Source organism: Micropterus dolomieu, linkage group LG09, assembly GCF_021292245.1.
Source record: "Micropterus dolomieu isolate WLL.071019.BEF.003 ecotype Adirondacks linkage group LG09, ASM2129224v1, whole genome shotgun sequence".
Classification (NCBI taxonomy): Eukaryota; Metazoa; Chordata; class Actinopteri; order Centrarchiformes; family Centrarchidae; genus Micropterus; species Micropterus dolomieu.
Window position 1 is genome coordinate 20,910,043 of NC_060158.1, and position 25,240 is coordinate 20,935,282.

Genomic DNA, 25,240 nt, shown 5'->3' on the forward strand with positions numbered 1-25,240 from the left:
TGATGTCACTTAAATCAGTGTCAGCTGGGGCAGAAGACTACTAATAAAATAAACAAATCTGGAGGTGAGGAGAAAATACCCAACCTCTGTAGCCTTATTCCTTATCTCTGGTTGAGGCTAAAGGCTCGAGGCTACATTAGTCACCACTAGCATAACACACACAAATCTCTGACTGAACTGTCAGTGGTCAAGTTGCATTGTGGGTAATGTAGGCGCCAGGTTTGAACAAGTTCAAAAGAATGTGTAGAACAAAAAAGTTCAGTCAGTGGAGTACTCTTTTAAAATTCTAAAACTAGTATGGCCCTTAGACTTACCAAATAGATTTGACTAAGTTAACTGCTTGTGTTTCTTGCCCTGTCAGACAACACTTTTGCGATGTCACCACTGTTATAAGTACAGATAAAAATGGTGTCCAAACCCATCAGAATAAGACCCTGATTGTGTGAATTCCCTTTAACTTAGATTTTGTATCTATTTTTTTTTTTACGTCCACATGGCGCCTTCATTTGCAGCTTATTTTTCCTTACGTGGCCCTTTTCCTTGTCCTCTTTCTCCATCAGGACAAGTCAACCCCAGAGGACCAGAGCTCCTGGGACAGCTTCAAGACCATGACCCCCGAGCTGTCCATCGTGCCTGGGGAGCAGAAGGACCGGATGGAGCTGCACAATAAAAACTGGGACTCGTCCTCCGCCAACACGCCTGACTCCTCCGAGGGAGACTTCCAGACTGAAGTGTGAAGACGCACAGACGTACATGCACTCACTTGGACACACTCAAACTCATGCCGAAATACAGATGCACACAGAGATACTGAACTTCTGAAAAGCTATACATAACGTAAATGATTTTTCGCAAAGATCTCACACACACCGCTCCCCCGTCTCCTGCAATGTGCTCTGCTGGATCCCATACTGTATTTGTTTACTGCTGCAGTGGACAGACATGGAAAGAAGACTGTTCTACTCTATATTTTCGCAAAGACTAATGAAAAGAAAGAACAGGGGCTTGACACGTCTGTGACTGACGGAGATTTTTAAATGAACTTTAAAAAAAAACTATGAAAAACTTATTTCTGAGAAAAATGTCTTGATTTTATTCTGGAGAAAAAAGAAAATCTCTTTCAATTGTTTGATGATTTGGGGGGGAAAAAAGAAAAAGAAGAATATTTCTGCACCGTTCAGTTCTTTTTATAGCAAGGGGGAAAAAATCTCACTGAGGTTTCTCACACTGGTAGCCCCCCTAGGCACCCTGCTTTCATTTATTTCCTCTTCCCTTCTAATGGATGACGAAAGCATTCTATCTCTCAAGTCTTTCCTTTTTTTATTTTCATTTGTTTCTTTTTGTCATTTTGGATGGATAGGGCACAGGGGAATGGGCAAAGAGCTGCTCATTGATATGTGCCATCCACCCTGCTTTTTTTTCAGGTTCCAGTTCAACAATCCCATCCATCCATTCTTCTCACATCCTCTGTGTCAACATTGTATTCCCCTGTTTTGTGTATTTTCTATGCTTTAGTTACAAAAATGTCCTCCCCTATGCTTTGAAACTTTTAATGAAAAAATAATACGATTGAAACAAATAACTGAGTTGTGTTCTATGGTCTAACTGTTCAAGAAGAATTGATTTATTTTCAGACTGGTTTGTGCTTGTGCTGGCTTTTTTCTTGTTTTTTTTCTTTTTTTCATTTCCTGCGAGAATGAACCCATGTGGAACTCTTAAAAAAAAACAAGGATTTAGGACACACACAGCACATAAACGTGAGCTTGCTTTCTGAGGTAAGTGCGTGTTACCCACCCATGAGGGAAAAGAAGGATAGTGAACGTCATACAGATTCCCGCTGTTTTTTCCCCACCTACTGCTTGGAGATAAAAGCCTTTAAACCGTGCAACATCTGAATCCATTTCAGCCATCACCAATCACTGTAATGCCAGAAAAACGGTACCAAAACGTATGCTTAGGCTGCTTAGAGTGAAGCATCGATCGGTTTAGCGGCTACCTCAGTCTTCCCTAGTTACTGAGGAAATATTGTTAGCTTCACGTAACCTGAGGAATTTTTAACATGTGACACCACACGAGCCACATTTTGTTCATTCTGTCACAAGAATCCAATCAGATTTAAAGAGAAACACGCCTTCCTTTGCTTTCCTCTACCACCTACTTCCCGTTTCCCCTTCTCTGTTGCTCATTCTGCCCACCCAGCGTCGTGCAACAGGGAGGCATGAAATCTTAATGTTTGCAGTGAAGCCAGATGTATAATTCCTCATTCACATGGAGACCTGTCAGTGCGATTGTATCCCTGCGCTTGTGAGCACAGCAGCTGCAGAGAATGAGAGTGAAATACAAAGACAGAAGGGGGAGTCACAGAGGTTATAAGGCTACAAGGTGGCAGACTAAAGAGGGCAAAAAAAAAAAAAGCCAGTGGAGAAGTCTTCCTGTTTAATATTCTACATCCGCACATCAGTAGCTACAAGAGGACAACCGGTTTCCTGCCATTGCTACATAAGCACATCGGTCCTCCACACACCGGCAGAGAGAAAGTGTCAGAGTGTCGGATGAATTCAGTAGGCTCAATAACTTTTCAGTCTATGTTAAAAAGCAGGTCCCATTAATTTTACAGTCTGGAGAATTTAGGGAGAAAAAGTGCCAGAGAAGGAGGTAGCCAAGGAAAAAGATCCAAATCTATATAGTGAGAAAGCGCGAGGCAGGCAGAGATGCAGATTAAGAAGGGGGGAGTGCTCATAACAGTAATTATCCGGGGATGGCGATTTGTCCTGACATTTTCCAATGCAGCCCTCAAACCATCTGTTTAAAGATCCCTAATGTGGTAGTAGTGCAGCACAGCGCAGATGGTGAGACAAGAGTGCGGCCCTTCTAACCTTTTAAGCTAATCAGCTGATAGGCAAACCTACAGCCCGCTCCCTCTCGGAGGACCGAGGTAGGTTCGGCCCCCAGGATGCTGAGCTAAGGTCACATTCACCTGACCTTCTGTGAGGCTCAGGATCCAGATCTAAGTTCTAGATGAATTCTCTACAAACTGTGTTCCCATGGTATGTTATAAATGGGATTTTATGAAAGATTAAGAAGTAAAAGGAAAGGAGGAAAGTATGGGCTTTTCTTACTTTCCTCTTCTGTTAGTGAGCTTCTCCACGTTTTTCTCACAGCACATGAACATTATGTCAGGTTTCCCCTCAATGAACATTGGAACTTTAAGGTTTTCAGCTCCAAGAACGGTAAGTGAGATGCTGCTTGACTGATTAAGATTGAGGTGTTTGACTGATCATTTGAATGTGCAACCACAAATAAGGGTCATCTTGCAATTTCACAGTTTTCTTCACAATGATAAACCCTGGTATGATGTGAACGCTAACACATGGAGATCGTGGTCAGAGTGTGTTAGTATCTTGTCTATTTTCTTTGTGTGTTGAAAGCCTGCCAAACTCAACAGCCCATAAATAAATATGAAACACGGGGCCAATTTGCAACTTTGCCCCAAGCGGACATCGACGTCAGAACCTACTACGCTCACCTTCACTCTTCAGCTTTCGTTGCTTAGGTGTTAACCGACTGCTACAACCATCCAACACTCCAGTTGATTTATTACTATGAAAACTCTCCCTTTCCTTTCCTTTTCTCCCTCATTTTTGTTATTTTTATACATACAATTGTAAAAAGTAGTCCTCTAATGTTTTCATAGTGTCTTTTTATATGAAAATAAATTTTCAAATTGATGTCAGTGTCTCGTGTGTATACGCGTTGCTTCAAGGGCATCTGTGGACAACTCGGCTCTTTCTTAATTTGCAGTGTACTTGCAATCCCATGTTTTCATGATATCACTCTGGGTGTTCAGCATGACAGACTCTGTTACCCAGAAGCATTGAAGCTTAACTGTGACCAATCGGAGGCCCTGTTGGTCTGTCTGAAAATGTAAGAGGAACAGCTCTGTGGGTTTGAAGTTATGTTGCATTGGAATAACCAAAGGCGGAAATGTCAACTCAAAGTGATTATTTCATTAAAAATGTATAAACTTTGAGCAATATTTATGCTAATAACGATCCCCTTCCAAAGTGGACTTTCCCAGAAATGCTTTTGTTATGTAACATGGTGAAAATAGTCACAGTGGACAGGCTGGAATGAAGGAACATAAGGGGATGATCCAGTGCGCATGCCTCAGTCTCTCTACATTTGCCCTCCAAGGAGCTTGTGGGTAATTAAGTGTGGATGAGTCTGTCCATGGAGCTGCCATCACTCGCCCTGGAGAAAGGCCACCAACTGGAACTTTCTCAAGGGAGTGTGAGGGATGAGAGAGAGAGGTCAGAGGAGGAAGAAAATAGAGACGCCAGCCCCAAGGATCAGATGCATGGTGACAGAGTAACAGCAAGGAGGGGGTTTTCACATTACCTCTGGCAGTGGAGGCAGTGATTAGAGTGCCTTCTGGTTCTTTTTCCCAGAGGTTTGTGGGTAATTAAGTTGTGGTACTGGTCTGTCACTGGTGACCTGAGAAGAGACCCTGCTGACAAATAATACTCGGAGACAAAGTGAAGAGTGGACAGACATGAGTTGGAGGAATAGATAACAAATTTCAACTTGACGAGGCCGTGTCCACGAGGAACTTCTTGTCAGCGCTGCCTTTTGCTTGATATTTACAATGAAGACAGCACACGCTCTTGCGTGTTCCTGACAGCACTGGGAGAACAACATGTTTTAGTGCTCAGAACAGCAAGTCCTGAAAGTTTAATATAGCTGAGTCAAACAAAAGCTCAAATACTTCCGCTGTGGGTTTTCAATAGTGACACAGCAGGAACATGAAGCACTAGACTCTTCATGCACAGTCAAACAGCTAATCCACAAAATTCTTTTTAATCTGCATGTGTTTTGCCAGCATCTCCTGAAAGAAGCAGTTATTTCCATGATGTTTTGCTATTCCCAGGGATCATGCACAAAAGGATCGCCAGCACTGTGATGTCACCCTCTAAACAAACAAGCATGGACAGGACTGTCCCACAGAGGCCAAGTAAATAAAAAACACTAGAATTATCAATAAAATATTATGTCACATACAAGGTTGGATTACCGGCAGTTACATCCTCAAGTTCATTGTCGAAGTCTACAATGAATGAACATTCAATCCATTTATCAGTTCACCCTCAAAGACCTTTGGATGTAAAGGCAACTACTTTAGCATTAATGAAAAAAAGTTTACTCTCACAATCATCTGATTCTGTTACATACATTTTATTTAGGTACAGCAAATCCAGAATAAAGTGCAGTGGCAACGGGGCTGATAATGTGCAATGAATAAAACTATTTACAGTTCATTCTGCACTGCAGCTGAGGGACAGGCTGGAGTAGAAAACAAGCTTACCTGTCTCAAGTAATACAGTAATGTAATAATGTCACATATACTGTATATGAAGGTGTATCAAACATAGCTAATCTTAAATGTTTAATGTGGTACAGAGGAGCCTAGAATTTGTTTTCATTCTTACACACATTACACAAGACTAATAAGGTCTGCAGATAGTTGTAAAAACATCTTGAATGTTCTCCACCTGTTATCCTCTAGTTACACAGTAATATTAGGGATGTGGGCTGTATTAGAAGTATCCACTGTTATCCCATGCTCTTTAGTCACATATTAAGAGTGAGCTATGTGCTGTTCTCCCATTTTTACTCTGTATTTACGCGGCCTGGATGCGATCTGATATATACGAACCTGGGGGCGTATCATACACACGCTGTTTTGCGTACAATAGCCACGTTTTTTCCAAAGCGTGTATATGTGACGCCTGAGCATGAGAACAGGCTGGTAAACAAGAAGGCATGTGGGGAAATATAAAAGTAATTAATTCTATTGTTTTTGGTTTATTTTCTGTGTTGCTCTCTTCTTCTACTTCTTTTTATCCTCCTCTGACAAAGATGCAAGTGATGGCCACATCATCCTCTTCTTTCTTCTGTGGTTTATGGCATAAAAGAAACAACATAAAATAATTGTTACTGGTAAGTGCTGTAAAGGTTTTTAAATTAATTAAGGTTTTTAATTAAAATTTTAAATTGACTCCACTTCCACCCATGAAAATGGCTTAATAACAATCACATTTAACATTAACATAAAATCCGGCTTTATAACAGCTATCAAGATGTGTTTTTTTTGTTTTGTTTTCTATTCACAGCTATTGGCTTCAATGGCATTGCACTACATAAATTAGCCTAGCGGCTAGTGGACTTTTCCTCTCCTCATAGCTTAACAAATTGTATTATTTGTAATATATCTTACTCACCACTGGTTAAGTCACTAAATTTTCCGCCTGAACGTACGTTTTGTTGAAACAGCAGTTGATAGTAGCACGTGCAACACACTGGTAGACCACTGAGTTGTTTTCGGGTGGCAGAACCGTAGCTCTGCTGCTGAGAGCATGACGTAAACACGGAAGTGCAAGCCCTCCCAGAAACCATATAGATTGCATTGCAGCGCAGTGAGAAAAATCCCCTGCCTTTCCCAGTTTGGTGGTGCATCGCCCTAATGAACAAACCGCCCATCATCTCATCGGATGTGTTTAATCCAGCCACTCTTGGTTTTTTTATTATTACATCATCTTCTCATGTAAGTTCTTTGATTTTAGCTTGATTTAAGCATTGAGAGAAAAAGTTACAACTTCACATACACTTCTGGGTTTATGGTCTTTGTAATTATTTATTATTACAGTCTTATACTGCAACAGTTTTACAATACTTTCTTGACTTTCAAATATGTATTTTAGATTGACCATCATCATATGTGTAATTCAGGGCACAATTCAAACGGGATCAAATAATTTGTTGTCTTCTGCCATTGACTAACATTATTTTTTCCTGAAGTAAAGTCCCATGGTGGTCCAAAAGAAGGGGAGGGCTCTCGTATTTGCAGTTGGAATGTCGCCACAGATACCATATTTAAAAAGTTTGGTATACAGCGAAATACAGAAAGATTTACCTGGCGGGGATCAGCTTAATCAGCATTGTGTGAACTCGTTTGGCAAGGGTTTGAATGTAACAGATGTTTATTTATATGTAAAAGTCCTGCACTGTAGCTTTAGCAACACACATCCTTGTGGTAACGCAGCCACCCTTGTTATCTAACGGTATATGTCGGTCTGATCGGCCCCTTCTGGAGATCCTTCTGCTTTATGTGTTCGCTTCATATTCACATTCAGTTGTTGTGTTTGCCCAATTACCTAGCTACAAGTGTTTTAAATATACTCGCCCATTTCATACCTCACCATAAAGCTTGCAAGCTATGGAACAACAGTAAGGGAAAGGAGATTTGTCCACAAGTTTGTCCTCAAGACAGCCCTTCTCTCTCGGCATGGTGTCATTTTATCAGGGTACTGATGTTGCCTTGGGGGAGGCGCTGCCTTAAAGACCAAAGTCAGGGAACAAAGTCTCTTAACACAGTCAATGCCACAGATTACATAAAGGATCATAACGTTATTGGCAATATCTGTAGCTATTTTTAGGTATAAGTAAAGTTGGTGGCAGAAATGTGCAAAGATCTGAACCATGCGGCAAACATTAGGCAGCAAAGTAGATAGTGATAGTTAGCAAACTTTGATTTAAGCAATGCACAATTTCAGATATTAGGTCCTCATAAAAATGCATTTAACATGTTTGTTTGGCATCAAGGATTCACACAAAGCATGAATGTTAACAACCTTTGCTTTTCTACTATAAAAGAGGGCACCTTAAACAAAATGTAAAAGCTTTATTAAACAAGGCATAGCTTAACTAACAGTTTCTGTTGGAAGAAGACTTGTAAAATCAACTCTCAGTAGGGAATACATAGTTTATTTTAAATACAACAATTTATACACTAAAGTTGTGAAAAAGTGAGAGCAAGGGGAGATGGAAAGTGAGAAGGAATAAGATTGACAAGCAAAGTCAAAAAACAAGCAAAACAAATACTAGTGGGAGGAAAAACAAAAACCACCCTTGGAACGTTGAGGAATTTGGGCAAAGTGACAGTGTGAGGTACCTTGGGAATGTGCAACCACCTGTGAGTTGAGTGACATGTCTCACTTTGACACTGCAATAAAGTGAAAGTGCGCAGGGCATGCGAGGATGAAGTTTTAGTCCTGAGACAGGGAACAGCAGAAATCCATTTCTCTAATGGTTGTGGCATGTCTAGCTGTCCCTCCTCTCTGGCTGACAGATGGTTCTGTCCCACAGGCTCTGGTGCCATGCTGCTCAGAGAGGACACTGAGAATGGAGCAGACTGGCCGATTAGAAGAGGGGATGCAGCGGACAAGGCCGTGGTGGACAGGAGCACTGATAAAAGTATAGATTAGACGCTGGAGAATGGTTCTGTGAAGTTTGTCTTGAGGATGTAATGCAAAGTAGATCACAATGTAAACTGAGTCCTCTGAAAGTTCTAAACCACGTTAAAGGCGTTAGCAAGCCTTTTGCACAATGCCATAGACATCTCTTTTTCTGATGTTTGTCTAAACAGCTTATTCTCATCTGTGTTGTTATGGATCAGATCCCTGAATGCCTTGCGATGCCAACGTTTCAGTTTTGGCCCAGTTCTTTGGTGCTGATGGCACAGCCAGACTGCTCTTTTGAGACTGCCTTTCCACAATGGCGTAAGATGGCTGTCCATATGAAATGCCCTCACTGTCCCTCATCCAAATTCTGGCCCTGCTGATCCATTGAGTGTCCAAGTCCCCATCATACAGACAGGGATAAAACACGAGTGGTCTTTGACACTTTGAGGGTGATTTATTCAGAGCTGAGGTAAAGGACTCATTGAGGCTTCCTTTGGCTCCACCAAGCTCTCTCCACAAAGCACTCTTCACATATCATGGCAACCTACATTTAGTCAGAATGAATTGCCTCTCCACACTGCCAAGGGCTTCTCGAAAGCACTGGCACAATTTAGAGGTAAGCTTAGGCTAATGCAATCTACCACAGCCTCTCTACATGCTGAGAAAAGCAACGCCTGAGACTTGCTAGGTGTTTAACAGTTGCTTAGCATTCTCATATCCTCTAGTATGGCGAGAAAACCAAGAAAAGAACACAGGATGAGGCTGTGCAGGCAGCTTAACACCTCCAGCCTGTTTTTCAGAGGATAGGGTGTAGTAGATACGCTGACTGGGACAGGGAGGTGAGGAGTCGTGATGTGCCCCCACACATATCGGGTTCCTGGGTAATGAGACAGCCTAGCCGGCCTCTCGAACTCCAAATGTCCAATAGCGGTCAGCAGTGAGAAGTCCAAATGAGGGCAACCACATCCATGCCTCCCACATGCACTTTAGTCATTTTTTCAGCTGTGTGTGCGAGTGTGCGTGTGTGTTTGAGGTTGATGCACTGCTCGCTGGGTATCCTGACATCCATTTCAACTGGATTGAGAGTCAAGAAGGCTTTCTTAATGGAGTAGTAGTTCGACATTTTAGTTATTAACATTCTTTCCGAGAGCGAGATGAAAAGATGGACGTCAGTCTCATATCTGTGTGCTAAGAACAGAGCTGTAGTCAGGACATGTTTATCGTAGCCTAGCGTAAAAGACGCTGGAGCCAAGGGGAAACAGACTGTCTCTGTCAAAAGTTACAATTTGTGCTGACTGACATGTAACTAATTGTAGCAACTCATACTGCACTATTTATTTTGTATTTTTGGTTTCACAACATATGAATTCTGAGTGCAATAAATATTGTATTCATTTTATGTTATCAGAGTACAAACACACCCCAAAAAGCTATTGTGTATTAAATATGAATGTGAGTATTATTACAAATTGAAAAAAACTTTCCATTATATGGCAGTGTAGTTGGCATTAAATTTCATCCTAGGTGGTATTAAAAAGGTCTTAAAAAGTCTTAAATTTAACTTGGGGGTACCCTGTCAAGGCCTCAAATAATCAAAAACAAAATGTCTGTATTGCATAGCAAAGTTAAATTATTTTAATGATTTTTGTCACAGCGCTCTTCCTAACCTTCAAACAAAGCAACGGGGACGCAAATATACCACATAAATACTATCACCAACATACAGACAACATAGATTGGATGGCTCAATCACACTTCACTTTCTTTTCATCCCTCTATTCTCTTAGATAAGGCTCGACGCCTTGAAGAGTGGCCTGAGATAAAAGCAGCATGCGTTCAGGGACCCCGTCTCACCCCTAAGGGAGAGGAAATATTATTTGATCCCACTCAAAGAGCCTCTCTGTGCCAAGTCAAGCAGACCCACAGCAATACAGGAATAGATTCCTCCATCTCCTTCCCTGCCTCCCTATCTGCAATCCCTCTCAGTGAACCATCCATACTGGCAAAATTGGTTTTGATTTGCACACATCTTTGCTCTGCGTATAGTCTATGTATAGTATAGACTGATTCATAAAACATGTCTGTGTGTGTGTGATGGATGTCCTTATTTGATTTACTGTGTCACACTCTTTACTGTGTCTCACTGTATAAAACCAGTTAATAATATCCATTGACATTATGTGTAAATAAAAAACACACTGTATGTTATGAACAGGGCATTTACACTTGCATTGCTATGTAATAATGCTATAATCGGACACATGCCTTTAATGACATTGATAGATAAAAAAAGAAAGATAGGAAACTTCTTAAGATAACAGTGTTTCACTTACAGTCTTTCTGTAAGTGTAAAGTTACAAACACAGACGTTCAAACATTGCAACTGACATTTGCCTCATTGGAGAACATTTCCATGTTCAACCAAGCCATTAAGACTTAAAATACACACCTCTTTTCTCATCCCTTAAGCATAACAGATGAGTCACTGCTAATTCACTAGCAGTTCCATTAAATGTTAAGAAAATGAACATGAAAAGCGAAAACAAATTTCCCTGCATAATTATCCAACTTCTGTAACTCAGGGTGATGTGGTAACTTCAGCAAATGCAAAACACAGCACCTGTACTGACACTCATTTGTACAGAAGTGATTAATGTTGTGATTAATGCACACTTTCTGTTCTTATTAGATTCTGCTCCCTCACTATAAGAAATGTGTTCCAAGGACCTCATTAATCTTTAAAGAGTTAAGAAAAACACAGCCCATTGAAGTTAAAATAATTGTGCTGAAAAGAAGAGGAAGGAAGCGTTCCTTGCACAGACACTCTCAGTGCCGTGTACTGAAAATTACCAAACGTCACAGCTGAATTACTCAGAACATATTTTGTATCATTCATCAGTTCAAGTAGTTTCATTAATCAGTTTGCAGGTTTGGAATGGACCATAATTAAGTAATACAATGCAGCTTTTTCTAAACACAGAGGTGGAATCTGGGAGGGGTAGATTTGGGAATTAGTAAACATCGAATATATTTGAGCAAATTTGCTGAAGTTATTAATAACAATTAATAAATGCAGAGCACCAATGCAGGAATATAGCAGCTAAATACAATGTAACTACTACTTTATCACGCAGGACCCGGCAGCGAACTTGCATTCGGCAGCTGTGGTACTGGACCTTGGTCTTGACAACGCATAGTTTTTGGCTCCACACACAGTGGCAGGAACTTACACAAGCAAATATACACAACATCCTAATTACTGCGGTAAGACAAAATAATTGCCACTTTATCACACAGGAGCTGGCAGCGAAATTGCAGCAGGCTGTTATTTACCCCAGGCAAAGCAAAAATCACAACAATGAACCTAAAGTTACAATGACACAGTTAGAAACCTATCTCTGCCCAGACACAGTCCTCTCAGGGTGGGTCCACACCAGCCTTGTTTAATCCAGTTGAACCAAACCCTGGAGAGTTTAATGAGTGTGTGTGGTATACTTATTTTTTTTTATGAATCATGGATGAATTCATTCATTCATTCATTCATTCCAGAATATACATATGGATTACGTAAACATCACCTTTTTTTAGCCTATTTGCATGGGCCAACTTTGTGATTTTTGCATGTTTGCAATTGTGGCCCACTTACTTCACTGGTCCACTTCATTTGGCAAATGTAAACAAGTCGTGTTATAAGCTGTGACAAGACCGTCTGATGGCAGAGCGTCTTCCTCGAAATGCCTGCATCATTAAATCATATTATTATACTCACTGTCTAAATCATATGTGCAGCCCTCTGGAGTCTGCTGATTTGTGTTTCAGACCAACAAGTAGTAAGATATATCAGTAAGTTATCCAAGTAGAAATTTGGAGGGGTTTGTTGTTTGTTTATGACCAATAATCCAACATGTAACCCTTATCACGAGGTAGTAATAATGTACATAGGTGTAGTAGTCTAAAGTAGTCTTAGAGGTTATCATTAATGTGGACCAGAATCAGAAGACACTAAATTGTTAAGAGCCTGAGAATTGAATGTCAATAAAAAGAATACCACACCAGAATGACAGTTTGCATTAAGTGTATTAAATACACAGGGCTGGTACTTACAAAAAAAACAGTTATGAAAAATTACAAACTAAAATAATAAAGTGCGCACAGCTTCATTGAGCTCAGTTCGTCCTTGGTTCCACTTGCCTTTATTGATAAGAGTTCATTTTTCACCGTTGGGGCCCTTTTAAGTTTGTGTTAGTGTTTGTCCTACCACCATAAAGATGAGGAAGATCCTGGCAATCCGTCTAAAGTCAGAGTCACAAAAACGATGCACGATGCTTCCAACTCTTTACCAAAACCTGACCTATAAACAAGGTCAACAATTTCTCTCAATTACCATTCAGTGAATAAATGGACTGCTACAGGCTACTATAAAATAAAGTGAAATATTTCAGTACACCTATAATGCAATATCAAAATCACTCTCTCGTTGTACAACAGCTTCTTGTTTCTTCTTATGTATCAAAAGTATGAATTTCTCAAGTATCAAAAGTACATGTACATCAAAAATTACATCCTTTATATAAACACTAATTCAAGTTTTATGAACCCTAAGTAACATTAGCAGTGTCATAAATAAACTGCAGGCATTGCATGTAAACATTGATCAAATTGTATTACTTCAAATTAGAGGCATTAAGTCGTTAGCGTGCTCATTTATCCCCCTCTGCACCGGTAACAGTGGAAAGAATGCACTAAAAATTTACCTCTTTAACTTCCAGTAAACACAGTTAAATCCACAATTTTTAACAATGCTAGCGAACTCACAGTAAACTCAGCAAGCTAGGTTAAATACAAATGGGCCTCAAAAGCCTGGGGCCTGTTAACGTGGAAGCTAGCGAACTCAAAGGCCTAGCGCCAGGTAAACACCTCACCATTTTAGCGGAATTCACTGCCTTTAGCTCCATGACAACAGTGGATTCAGGCACAGCTCTCTTTTACTCTCTATATTACAACAGGATATAGTCAGTATAAGCGATAATAATCACAGAATTTGTTTAATTCACTCCATGTCGTTTCTCGTCTTACCAAGTGGATAACGCAGCCTCCTACGCTCAGGTGCAGGCGCCAAAAGAACGTGCAGAGACGCGAAACTAGAGGCGTAACTGTAACGGAGCATAGCTGGCAGCTGATTGGTCAGCTCACTGCATCCTACAGTTCACCCATTTGCTAACTTATAACTTAAGTCCATCAAAGATGATGAGAAAAATAAAAGTTAACCCTTAGTGACTTGGTCAGACAGCGAAATAGTGTTTCTCATAATTAAGCCTGGGCTACAAACTACATTTATATCTCCATGGCTTTTGTTTACAATTTCTGGATCTTTTGTGTTTTCACCTTTGTAAATGCCAACTGGACCTTTTTTAAATGTAAACAATGCACCATACCCACATTGATTTGATAAGGAAACGGACCTTTAGCCTCCGTTTTGATGAGGGATGGTTTACACCTAAAGGCTTTAATTGTAAACCCAGCTAGTTAACACCTTCAGCAAGGGAAATTAAAGTTAATTTCATTGAAACAGGTACTTCCTGTGAAAATTGGAGGAGAAACAGGTGACTTCATGTCGCGCCACCGGGGGTTCCTGCGGTCCCGAGCGGGTGCGTCCAGTAGGAATCCAGGATTTGGATTCAACTTTATCTCACAATCAGGGGTGAGTTAACGAACCAGAGGGATTTTTGCACTGTCCCTTTGTTTAGGCTTTTGGTTTTACATGCATGCCACTTTGTTTCTCATAATGTGAGGTCCCAACAACAGCATAAATCCAGTAGCATACTTGAAGTTACTGAGGTCAGACCATAATTAAATGCAATCACCTTAATAAAAGCAGAATTTGAGTATTCTTACTTTTCAGTCTTCAGCTTAAAGCTGTGTTAATGGATTTGTGGCCACTAGGGGGCAAAAAATTCAAAAAACAGAAATGAATTACCCACTTACAATTCCTGCAGAAACAGAGTTGTTAAAAACACACTTGTTATGGCAGATGTGTTTCATGGACAGATGCCATGCTCACCGTCACATAATAGGTTCATAAGTTACATGATAGTGTCATCAAATCATGCTAAAAACTAAAATAGCAGGAGTTACAAATCATTTTGTCTTTTTTTTGTGTATCTTACTTGTCAATTATGCATTCAGCAAAATGTCAGCATTTCACATGTCTGGCACCTCATAAAGCAATTAGCTGATATGCATTTAAACAGCATTTTAATTAGTTTCCTAACTAAACTCTGCTGCAGCGCTTCCCATTTACAGCCAAGGGGTGATTTGGCTGCGAGCGCACCCTCCTGCTGCTAAAGTCAGAGTAGACAGCACAGTCCATGAGTCAGTATGTTTCCGCTGCTCTACGGCTGCTGGAGCTGGTTGCGGCCCTTCTAGTAAATTCTTGGGAGTCCATCAGACGCAGCTCGCCCAAAAGCAGCTCTCGGCTCCGCTCCGCGAAAAATACACGTCTATTTTCACGTGAAGGTGCACAGAGCACATCAAACTGGGCAGGAATTTAGACAGAACGGCATAGAGAATCCGGTTTTCAAGTTTTCAAAATTAAACACCCTGTGCTTACTCCCGATCATAAAACAACAAAAAACACAGTCATCTACATTGCCTACTTAATCATAGAAGAAGCACAGAAATCACCAAATCAACAAAATCTAAACATGTCAGCAAAATCAGGCAGGCAAAAGACTCTGATTCTATGAAATGCAGCCATGCAGACAACCGAACAAAACAGTCGCAGAGAGCCGTTGCTGGTAAGCAGAGAAGCAGAAAAAGGACAAAATAACAACCAGCCAACAATGTGCTCGGCTCGTGCTTCCAGTGGACGTTCACGCTGTGCAGAGGATGGGACAAAACCGTGGCGCAGCAGTAGCCGGACTCAGTGGACTGTCTGGGTAAAATGTCATTCATATTTTGCTTCTAGGAGATGATGCACTTTAAAGACCAGGCTTCTCTTGATGCAAAGATTTTCTACATTAGCACAAATGCAGTACATGTGAAAACAGTTATTACATTTTTTTAATTTTCATTTGAAAGTGCAATAAAAATATTTTATCCCTAAAATCAATGAATAATCCTGATAAATAATCGTGATTTCAATATACACTGCTCAAAAACATAAAGGGAACACTTAAACAACACAATGTAACTCCAAGTCAATCACACTCCTGTGAAATCAAACTGTCCACTTAGGAAGCAACACTGATTGACAATCAATTTCACATGCTGTTGTGCAAATGGGATAGACAACAGGTGGAAGTTATAGGCAATTAGCAAGACACCCCCAATAAAGGAGTGGTTCTGCAGGTGGAGACCACAGACCACTTCTCAGTTCCTATGCTTCCTGGCTGATGTTTTGGTCACTTTTGAATGCTGGCGGTGCTTTCACTCTAGTGGTAGCATGAGACGGAGTCTACAACCCACACAAGTGGCTCGTGTAGTGTAGCTCATCCAGGGTGGCCCATCAATGCGAGCTGTGGCAAGAAGGTTTGCTGGGTCTGTCAGCGTAGTGTCCAGAGCATGGAGGCGCTACCAGGAGACAGGCCAGTACATCAGGAGACGTGGAGGAGGCCGTAGGAGGGCAACAACCCAGCAGCAGGACCGCTACCTCCGCCTTTGTGCAAGGAGGAGCAGGAGGAGCACTGCCAGAGCCCTGCAAAATGACCTCCAGCAGGCCACAAATGTGCATGTGTCTGCTCAAACGGTCAGAAACAGACTCCATGAGGGTGGTATGAGGGCCCGACGTCCACAGGTGGGGGTTGTGCTTACAGCCTAACACCGTGCAGGATGTTTGGAATTTGCCAGAGAACAGCAAGATTGGCAAATCCGCCACTGGCGCCCTGTGCTCTTCACAGGTGAAAGCAGGTTCACACTGAGCACATGTGACAGACGTGACGAGTCTGGAGACGCCGTGGAGAACGTTCTGCTGCCTGCAACATCCTCCAGCATGACCGGTTTGGCGGTGGGTCAGTAATGGTGTGGGGTGGCATTTCTTTACAACAAAATAATTGTGGTTATCATTTTGGCCGTAATCGTGCAGCCCTAACACCAGATATGCTTCTGCACATTGTATTTCTGCGACTGTCAGGGACTAAGCAGTAAAGGCAGGGACACAGAGGTTTAATAAAGTTGAGGCTTTATTTAGCCAACAAAATCAATTAAAGTTTCAAAACCATGTTACACAAAAAGGTATCAACAGAATTACTCAAAATGGATCTTAACTAAACTGAGGTCAGTGTAACAATACTACAACATAAGTCTGAACATAACAAACCTGACCTACCAAATGACCATAGGAGGAGTACACACAGGCTAGCCTACACCAAATGCAAAGGGGGAAAAACTTAACTTACATTTATCTGATGCTTTTATCCAAAGCGACTTACAATTGTTATATATGTCAGAGGTCGCACACCTCTGGAGCAACGAGGGGTTACGTGTCTTGCTCAGGGACACAATGGTGGATGGGTCACAGTGGGGGATTGAACCCGGGTCTCTCACACCAAAGACAGGCATCTTATCCATTGCACCCTCAACACCCCTTACTAAGCTACAATTTAAAAAAATATATAAATAAACCCAACAACCAGCCATAAGAAAATACTAACAAAACAACACTACTGAAATCCAATATTAATCTAACAAACATAATATCAGCATGCTGTTAAGGATTTTGTAGTTCAGAGTCCCTCTGCCCACTGCCGGGAGTTGGTTCCTTCCACTTCCTGTGGTGGAGTATAAAAGGCAGTTTCAAACTCCAACTCCCCCTTTGGCAGATGACTCAGCAGCAGCATGTGGAGAAACAAAGGATAGGTATAAATCACTAAGCAATTCTGCTCAAATGACTACTAACATTAACCAAATTGTGTGAACTCAGATTGGAAATTTTAGCGTAATTTGTGATAAGAATAAACATATCTAAAGAAAAAAGTTTGTGGTTTACTTGTACAAAACCATTATCACCACTTTAGGTGTTGGCGGTTGATAGGACCGTCACAGCGACTTTAGTCCAGACACTGTAAGGAATGTGAAAAACATGGCTGTCAGTCTGAGGTAGAGACTACAGAATTTAACTGACTCATTTCCTACACGTATTAAGCCCCCTTTTATTTCCTTTAACCCAAGCAACAAAGCTAAGGTTCAAAATTATTTATTGACCTTGGACCTCAATTCATTTATTAGCTGTTCTGCACATACTAAGCATGTAATTTATCATTTGCAGTATTCACTGGCTTTATTAGGGAGAGGCCAAGTGCGAAGGCTCTTCTGTCACAGTGGTATACAGTATTCTGGGCTACACAGACACCACAATAACAGTGCAAGAGCAAAAAGTGAACAAGCTCAGGCCTGGGGGGGAGATTTCTAGCAGTCACTGATTTTCAGGTTTATTCAGTCATACAATGCCTTGTTAATCAGTTAAGCTGCCACACAAATCTATGTACATACATCCTCAACTTAGAGGAAAAGTACTACACTCAGAACAATAGATGCATCAAATATGATAATCTCTCGAGTAAAAGAATGCAATTACAAGTGTTTTGACTTAAACTAAAGCTAAATTTATTGCTATAGCTAAGCAAAGTTCCATACAAACATAGTGTGTATTGGTGAAGTAACTTTGTAAACCAGTCAAGGCGGAAGGTTTCATGTGAACACTGGAGACAACAACCATTTTTCCATAAGGTATCAGTACTGCAATGCTTGCTGTGAGAATCAGTCCGGAATGTGCACAGGCATACATGCAGAGGTAAAAAAAAACTCTCACAAGTCTATAATGCATTCAGGTAACGTTCAGTTTAAATCATAGGCCTTCAGATATCTAAAATGTACAGTTTGCACTCAAAAATAGGAAATATAAATTCTGTCACATTAAACTGTGTAGAACTGTATAAGCTCAGGGGCATGCAGTCTATAGCAAAGAGTCAGCTTCAACCTTGAACAGTTGCTACTAATGTGATCTCTCCTGCAAGCCTAATGCTGCTGCTGCGCCTGCCTCTGTCTGCCTGAGCCTCTGGGCATCATGAGCATCACAGATCTAGTGTCCGTATTATTGTGCTAAAGGGCTTCAGTTACTGTTGCCAACATGGGGTCCAGAGTCCTGATACTTTGTAATGAAAACCATGAGTTTTAAGAGGTAACGCATACAGATATTTTAAAAATTATTGAAAAGGACAATTGAATACTGTCTTCCACAAAGGACATAATGTAATACCTGACGGTGTGATTGTGGTATTCAGCACCTGATGCTGAAGGCATTGCTAATTTAATTTCACTCTCTGTATTTATCCAATCTGATTGGCTAAATCACTGTAAACTAATTATAAAAGAGTGATGATTTGGTGCCGATTATCACTGATGAGGTCCCTCATAAATGTTACTGTGTTGATGCCTGCGAATGTTTGCTCACGGGCAGTAACAGTTAATATTTTATAGCCACTATTCACAATATAAATCCTTAAAGAAGTGGTATTATGCTCATTTTCAGGTTCAAAATCCTATTTAGGGGTTGTACCAGGTTTACCTAGTTTAATTTTCAAAAAAACACTATATTTTTTGTCATACTGCACATTGCTGCTGTTCTTCTTTTCACCCTGAGTTGAAGGCTTCGTTTTACCTATGGAGTGAGGCATCTTATCTCTAGATCTTTGATGGGAGTTGCACATGCACAGTTCCTAGATAAGGACTACGAGCTAATCAGAAGCAGAGAAGGGCAGGTCAGTGAGGAGCCGGCAAACGGCTTTGGTTCAGCTGTACATGTTGCCGACCAGCTTCGCAACATAGACTGGAGCAAAAGTTTCAGAGTGGTGAGTTATTAATCTGTAACAAAAGTATCTTTCATCCATAACGTTTTAACTGAGCTCTGTCTCTACATCACAGTAACAACTTTATGTCCATTGACTGACTGGAGGGTAGCTAGTGTTTGGAAGGGAGAGGAGAGGTGTGTTGCAGCTCAGTGTTTTTCCACTGGTGTTTTTGAGGGTGTGTCAGACTAGCCGCTTGGAGCTTTATATGAGGCGCATTTAGCTTTCATCCCTGTGGAAGCGGCTGGACTGCAGACAAGCTGTTTTCAGGCAGTTCAGAGCAGAGTTTTCTGTGGGAGATGGGAACTCCCTTTGGGCTGGAGTTTGGGCTTTTTCACTTTGCAAACGTATGACATGCACAAAAAAGGTATGTAACTCAATAAAGGAGAGGGAAGACGCCAAGCATAATACCACCCCTTTAAAGAAGGTTGGCAAGCAGTAAGAAAGAAGGAGTTGCCAACAATAATGCATAGCATTTTTGACAACTTGTGATAACTTGAGTGTTATACCCACAGGATGACACACTCACTTTTCAGGCTCTAAATATTTGTTCCCAAGTACTTCTGCCTAATACGGCACACCAGCCAGCTGTTCATGCTTTCTGTGCCAATGTCAGCAGGGACATCATCCTGCCTCTGCCACACCAGGATGATCATCAGGTTCTTTTGAAAGACAAAACCAAAGAGGAGTGTCCCGCTCTTCAAGCACAAAAATTGCACTAGAGGAACCAATTAGGCCGTTCTCTGAGACCGAACCCAGCGGCTTGGTGTAACATTTGGGCTCCCAGCAGGTCTGTAGAGTTTGCATGTACAATAGGCTGTTACAGAACTCCCCTGACTCAGATTAGCCAAAACCTTGATCAGGAAATGAAATGCTACAAATACAGTGATTCATACAAGATAACTTGTGCTGTTCCATAACTGATTCTGCCATCATGTGTGAGCCATACATTGATGAAGAGCATTATTTTATAAATTGCTTATGTTGAGGAGGATGTTCCAAAATAACATTACCCACTTAAATTTGAATGTGACACTCCCAGTGAGCATAATTGGCACCTCATGCACTAGACATTCAGCAGCCTGATCTGGTGATACAGCTCTTAAGACAAGCCAAGTTTTTCAAACAACTGTTCAAATTTAGCCCATGTGCTGTTTTATATAAGACCAAGTAAGTACAGTATTGAAAACTGCTTAAAATCCCTTTTCAAATTGCTTTCCTGAAAATGATACAGACACCTCTAGACACATTCGTTCAGCCTGCAAACACACACTACAGTACCTCGTGCTTCTTTTGCAATACGCACACAGTGGAGAAGAACAGGATGTCTTTCCAATCGCATTCATCATGGTGCGCAATAATGTTTAGTCAAATGGGCAGCACATTCACTGAAATATTTATTTTTGCTTTCTCTTCATTTAACTCAGTCGGGTATGTGTATTTGTGTGTAGAAAATGTCATAGCAATATCAAATCACAGGGAAATTCAACAGCAAATGTTCTTAGGGTGAAATCAAAAGTAACCTTTTGCAAAGAAAAACATTTTTTGCTGCTCAGAATTTCACCAACCAGAGAAATATGTGTTTATTAGGCAGTTTTACTTACACCTTTTTTCAGATCATGTTCAAGCACATGCTGGAGTGTGGGCACATTCTTAATGAGTGGATTTTGTACCCAGTTGGAAACTTATCACAAAAAAACATGCTTGTTTAATGAAATTGAAAAAAAAACAAAAACAAAGACGCTTGTGGATGTGTGTGAAAGGCAAATCAACACCAAATCACAGATAATAAAATGCTCGAAAAGAAAAGTGAAATACTAAGGTGATACATACTATTCCAGTGAATGCAGCTCACTGCTTGGTTAAATATTTTATATATAGCCAGTAATGCCCATGAGAAATCTGAAACCACCAATTTACTTTTCACAGTAAGAAGCTCCTTCTGCCAGCTATTACACCTGCTGGAGATTTGCCCCATCTCCCAGGTGTCATAGGCGCCCATTGTTTTCAAAATTGCACCAGCTTGCAGAGACAACTCTTAGCTTGACATAACCTAATCTATCATTTGAAACGACATGTGCAGTGTCACATGTGAAGTGGCCACAATCATATGAGAAGTGATTTGATTTTTTTTTAGCTAGAAGTGTGGCTCTGGGATGGTAATGTTGGTCGGTCAGTCAGTACACCACTTCAATTACTGGATGGATTATCAAATAGGTTTGTACAGACATTCATGGTCCCCAGAGGAAGAAGCCTTCTGATTCATGGTGAACCCCTCACGTTTCCTCTAGCACCAATGAAGTTGACATTTTTGGTTTTGGGGTAAATAGTGGGATAGATAGATGCTATAAAATCTGGTCCAGACATTCATTTTCTCCTCAGCATGAATTGTGATCACTATGGTGACTTTCCATCTCACACCGTCATCAGGTTAAAATGTATATAATACCAGTGAAACCTACGGCCTTCCCATCAGTCTACGCTGTATTTTATAAGTGCAAATTAGCAAATGTTAGTATGCTAACAAACTACACTAAAATGGTGAACATGGTAACCGCTATACCTGCTAAACATCAGCATGTTAGCACTGTCATTGTGGGCATGATAGCATGTATTGATGACAGATTTAGCTCAAAGTACAGCCTCACGGAGCTATCATGGCTGTAGACCCTTCACTACTTTTTGCATGATGTATTACATTTGTCTGGCAAATTATTCTGGTTCCAGAAGAATACAGTGCAGTTGTAACAGAATGATAAGGTTTAGTGATTAATACAACTAATGCCAAAAAGCATTTTGTGTCATGTTATGTGCAAAAAGAAATTCTCATTTTGCCTCTTACTGTTATGTTTATGATGGAGGCAGGCACAGGCACATGCTGATTGTCCTCCAGACCCTCATGATCTCCTGTGTGGTATATGGGCCCTCTGTGGTGCCTGATGTAGGTTATAAGAAGTAATCAAATGCTTTAGAGGCCATCATTAAATGATGCTTCTTTTTATAACATGTCCAATGACACAGTGATTTGTCCAAGTGGACCTTAAAATGAAACCACATTATGACAGCACAATTATTGGCCTCTGAGCCACAAATTATTTATTTATTTATTTATTTTGTCTTTCTGGCTTCTGCCACACTGCTTATCAATTGATCTGGCTTCACATTAGTTACCTTGACAACGCATTCTCTCCTCCTTCAAACTCTCCCTCAACAGTGCACTGAGTGGTTCAGTGGATGGTCTTGTTGCAAGCAGAGGAGGGAATACGTTGCAAATACATCTCACACCTCTCCAGTGGCATATAATGCTTAAGTTGTCCCTCAGGCCAGAGAGATGTAAACACACAGGAATGTTATGAGGCACTTCACCCATAAACACGAGAAAGGCCAATGGATTTAAGGGATTTCAAAGAATACCAAAACACCAAACTGGCTGAGGAGGGACACTGTTTTTAAGGTTATTTACCAGGTTATTTCATATAAACTTTATTGAAATTTGTTTCTGATTATCACCTTATCAGCACCCTCTCCTTTCTCCATCTCACAATATGCCTTTCCTCACCACCTCCCCCGCTAGAAAACTTTCTCCCTACATGTCTTTGAAGAGTCTGCCAGTGCGCTCTGTGGTTAGGGGGGTGTTGTTTTTGCAAGTAGGGGAAGGGCACATCTTGCAAATGGACATGTCATGTGGAGCAATGCCCAGCCAGTTGCACTGGAGACAGCCCCAGGGTCTAGCGCACAGCAGCTAGGCAGACACAGAGAAAGAGGGGAACTATCTTTGGTCAGGCGAGCCAGGATGCTCCCTGGGCCAAGCTGGAGTCATGGAAGAGATGGACAGAGAGAGAGAGAGAAAGTGATGGAGAGAGGACAGAAAGGCGGTTGGGTGGCGGTGTGTTGTTGTTGTTGATTGTGCTGGCAAACAAATGTACTCTACTGCATTAAAAATAGAAAAACTGTGCAGAATGAACTCCAGGAAGCGCAAAAGCACATTTCCGACAGAAAAATTACATTTCACATATGTATGTATTGTATGTTAAAAAATAAACTAAATTTAAAGCAGATGGAATTCATTTTAACAATATCATATCACTTCATACTGACCTTCAATTTATATTAGCACATCTGCAAGTTTTTGGCTTTTCAACATGTTTCAAGGATAATTTTACATACTAGCACAAATGTATTTTCTGAACATATTGACCATGAAAGGGTGGCGCGGTGGTGCAATGGTTAGCACTGTCGCCTCACAGCAAGAAGGTTGTGGTTTCAAACATTAATTGGTGTCTCCAAAATTGCCCTTAGGTGTGGATGTGTGAGTGGTTGTCTGTCTATGTGTGGCCCTGCGATGGACTGGTAACCTGTCCAGGGTGTACCCCGCCTTTTGCCCGATGTCAGCTGTGATTGGCTCCAGGCCCCCGCGACCCTGTACGCAGGATATGCGGTTGACGATGGACGGATGGATGGACGGATTGGCCATGAATGACAAAATAAGTTGTTTTTTATTGCCTTAAAAACAGACCCGTATCTGGTGACCCTGTAGGCAGCATGCCATTTTTTTCAGTGCCACTCCAAACAGCTAGAAATGATACAAAAATATTCATGTTACCTTTTTTTTTTTCAGATCTTCCACCACTATCCTATGATTATATCACATATGTGGGGTGGTGATGGTGCAATGGATAAGATACATGCCTTTGGTGTGAGAGACCTGGGTTCAAGCCCCCATTGTGACACATCCACCAATGTGTCCCTGAGCGATTTTTTTTAAAAACCTGTCCTGCCCAGCAGCCTGGTATAGAGTATGATGACCTGGATACCATATTGTGCCAGACAGATTTTACTTTAACAAGAGAGTATTAATATACTCCTTTTTCGGTTTTATTATTTATTTAATTATATATTGATTTGTCAACAAACACAAACAAAAACAAACAATAAAAATAATAATAATAGTAAAAGACAGCCAGCCGAACAGCAGCAATAAACAGCTGACATAGTATGACAACTAAGAGAAAAATTAAAACAAGAAACAGTCATGCACACTAAATAAGCAACACAGCACAGCCACGAGAGCTGGAATAACAATTAATTTAAATAAGTAACTGAAAGAAAAGCATCAGGAATAATTCTACCACAGACAGCCTAAATTTGTTTGTGTCTATGTGTGTGTCTGTGTGCGTGTGGGTGAATGTGTTTGTATGTGTGTGTGTACATGTGTGTGCGCATAAGCCTGTTAAAGAATGTAGTTGTTAGTGAGAGTGGGATGCCACGACTGTAACAGGCAGGCAAGAACCCCAGTAGCCAATAGGGGTGGGATCAATCAAAAACCAAAGACTCCCAGATGCACCGCGATGCAAACGCGGAAGACCCCGACCCAAATGCCAGTTGACAACGTAATGCCGACGGAACACAAGAAGCGTAACCCGCGGAAGAGCAGCGTCCGGGCCGACCGCGGCGCGCCCACAACATAGACCAGTGCTCCTCCGCCACCCAGCACCCCACCGCTGCGCAGCGAACTACCAAAAGCCCAAATGCCACGCAATCATCAACACCAATGCACAAGTGACGAGCCCAACGCACACACTGCGTGAGCACGGCGACACCCAATGCCCAGCAGCACCCTGCGAATCCCGCGTGCGAGGTCGGGCAAACGAGAGAGAGCAAGCGGAATAACACGACAGCGAAAGCCAGCAGAGAGAAACACCAGCAGCAAGTCCTAGCCCGACAGCAAACGCGCCGCACCAGTCACCGTGCACCCGCCAATAAAAGTCCGCCGCCCCCCCAACCGGCGGAAAAAACTAAGGCCGCCGGCGCCAGTCGACATCCCCCATGCCCAGCACGCCCCCCGTCTGCCGTGCAACACCAGCCAAACCAGCAACGAGGCAAAATCAACCAGCTCAGCTGCATGCCACCACCAACCTACCCACCTGTCAAGGGCCGAGAACTCCAGGCACAAGCCCAGAACAAACCGGAGCACAGCCCTGCCCCACATCCCGATAACTAACTATATGCCTCAGTATCCAGAGGGGTCCAACAACCGGCCGACAGAAAAATGGGGAAGCATGGATCCAAGGCCAACGAAGCAAAACAGGGACGCAAACT

General features: G+C 41.5%; 2 protein-coding genes and 1 long non-coding RNA gene across 6 annotated transcripts in view; all 3 read left to right on the plus strand.

Moving 5' to 3' along the window:
- adgrb2 (adhesion G protein-coupled receptor B2) overlaps nucleotides 1–3,728 on the plus strand; it is a 106,509-nt gene extending 102,781 nt beyond the window's left edge. For all 3 annotated transcript variants that reach the window (XM_046057869.1, XM_046057870.1, XM_046057871.1), the window contains one exon: nucleotides 561–3,728. In XM_046057869.1, the coding sequence (XP_045913825.1) occupies nucleotides 561–737 (177 nt within the window). In that variant the 3' untranslated portion in view covers nucleotides 738–3,728. The remainder of the gene's footprint in view (nucleotides 1–560) is intronic.
- A 2,207-nt stretch (nucleotides 3,729–5,935) lies between these two features.
- LOC123976072 lies at nucleotides 5,936–10,571 on the plus strand. Of its 2 annotated transcripts, none has more exons than XR_006826245.1 (3): nucleotides 5,936–5,997; nucleotides 8,203–8,310; nucleotides 10,085–10,571. It is a non-coding gene; the product is annotated as an uncharacterized LOC123976072 (long non-coding RNA). The 2 variants fall into 2 exon arrangements; XR_006826244.1 differs by lacking the exon at nucleotides 5,936–5,997 and adding an exon at nucleotides 6,532–6,601.
- Nucleotides 10,572–13,902: 3,331 nt separating this feature from the next.
- The window catches only part of col16a1 (collagen, type XVI, alpha 1), a 142,609-nt gene continuing 131,271 nt past the window's right edge, over nucleotides 13,903–25,240 (plus strand). The window contains exon 1 of the mRNA XM_046057865.1: nucleotides 13,903–13,998. The gene's annotated coding sequence lies outside the window, so the exon portion shown is untranslated. The remainder of the gene's footprint in view (nucleotides 13,999–25,240) is intronic.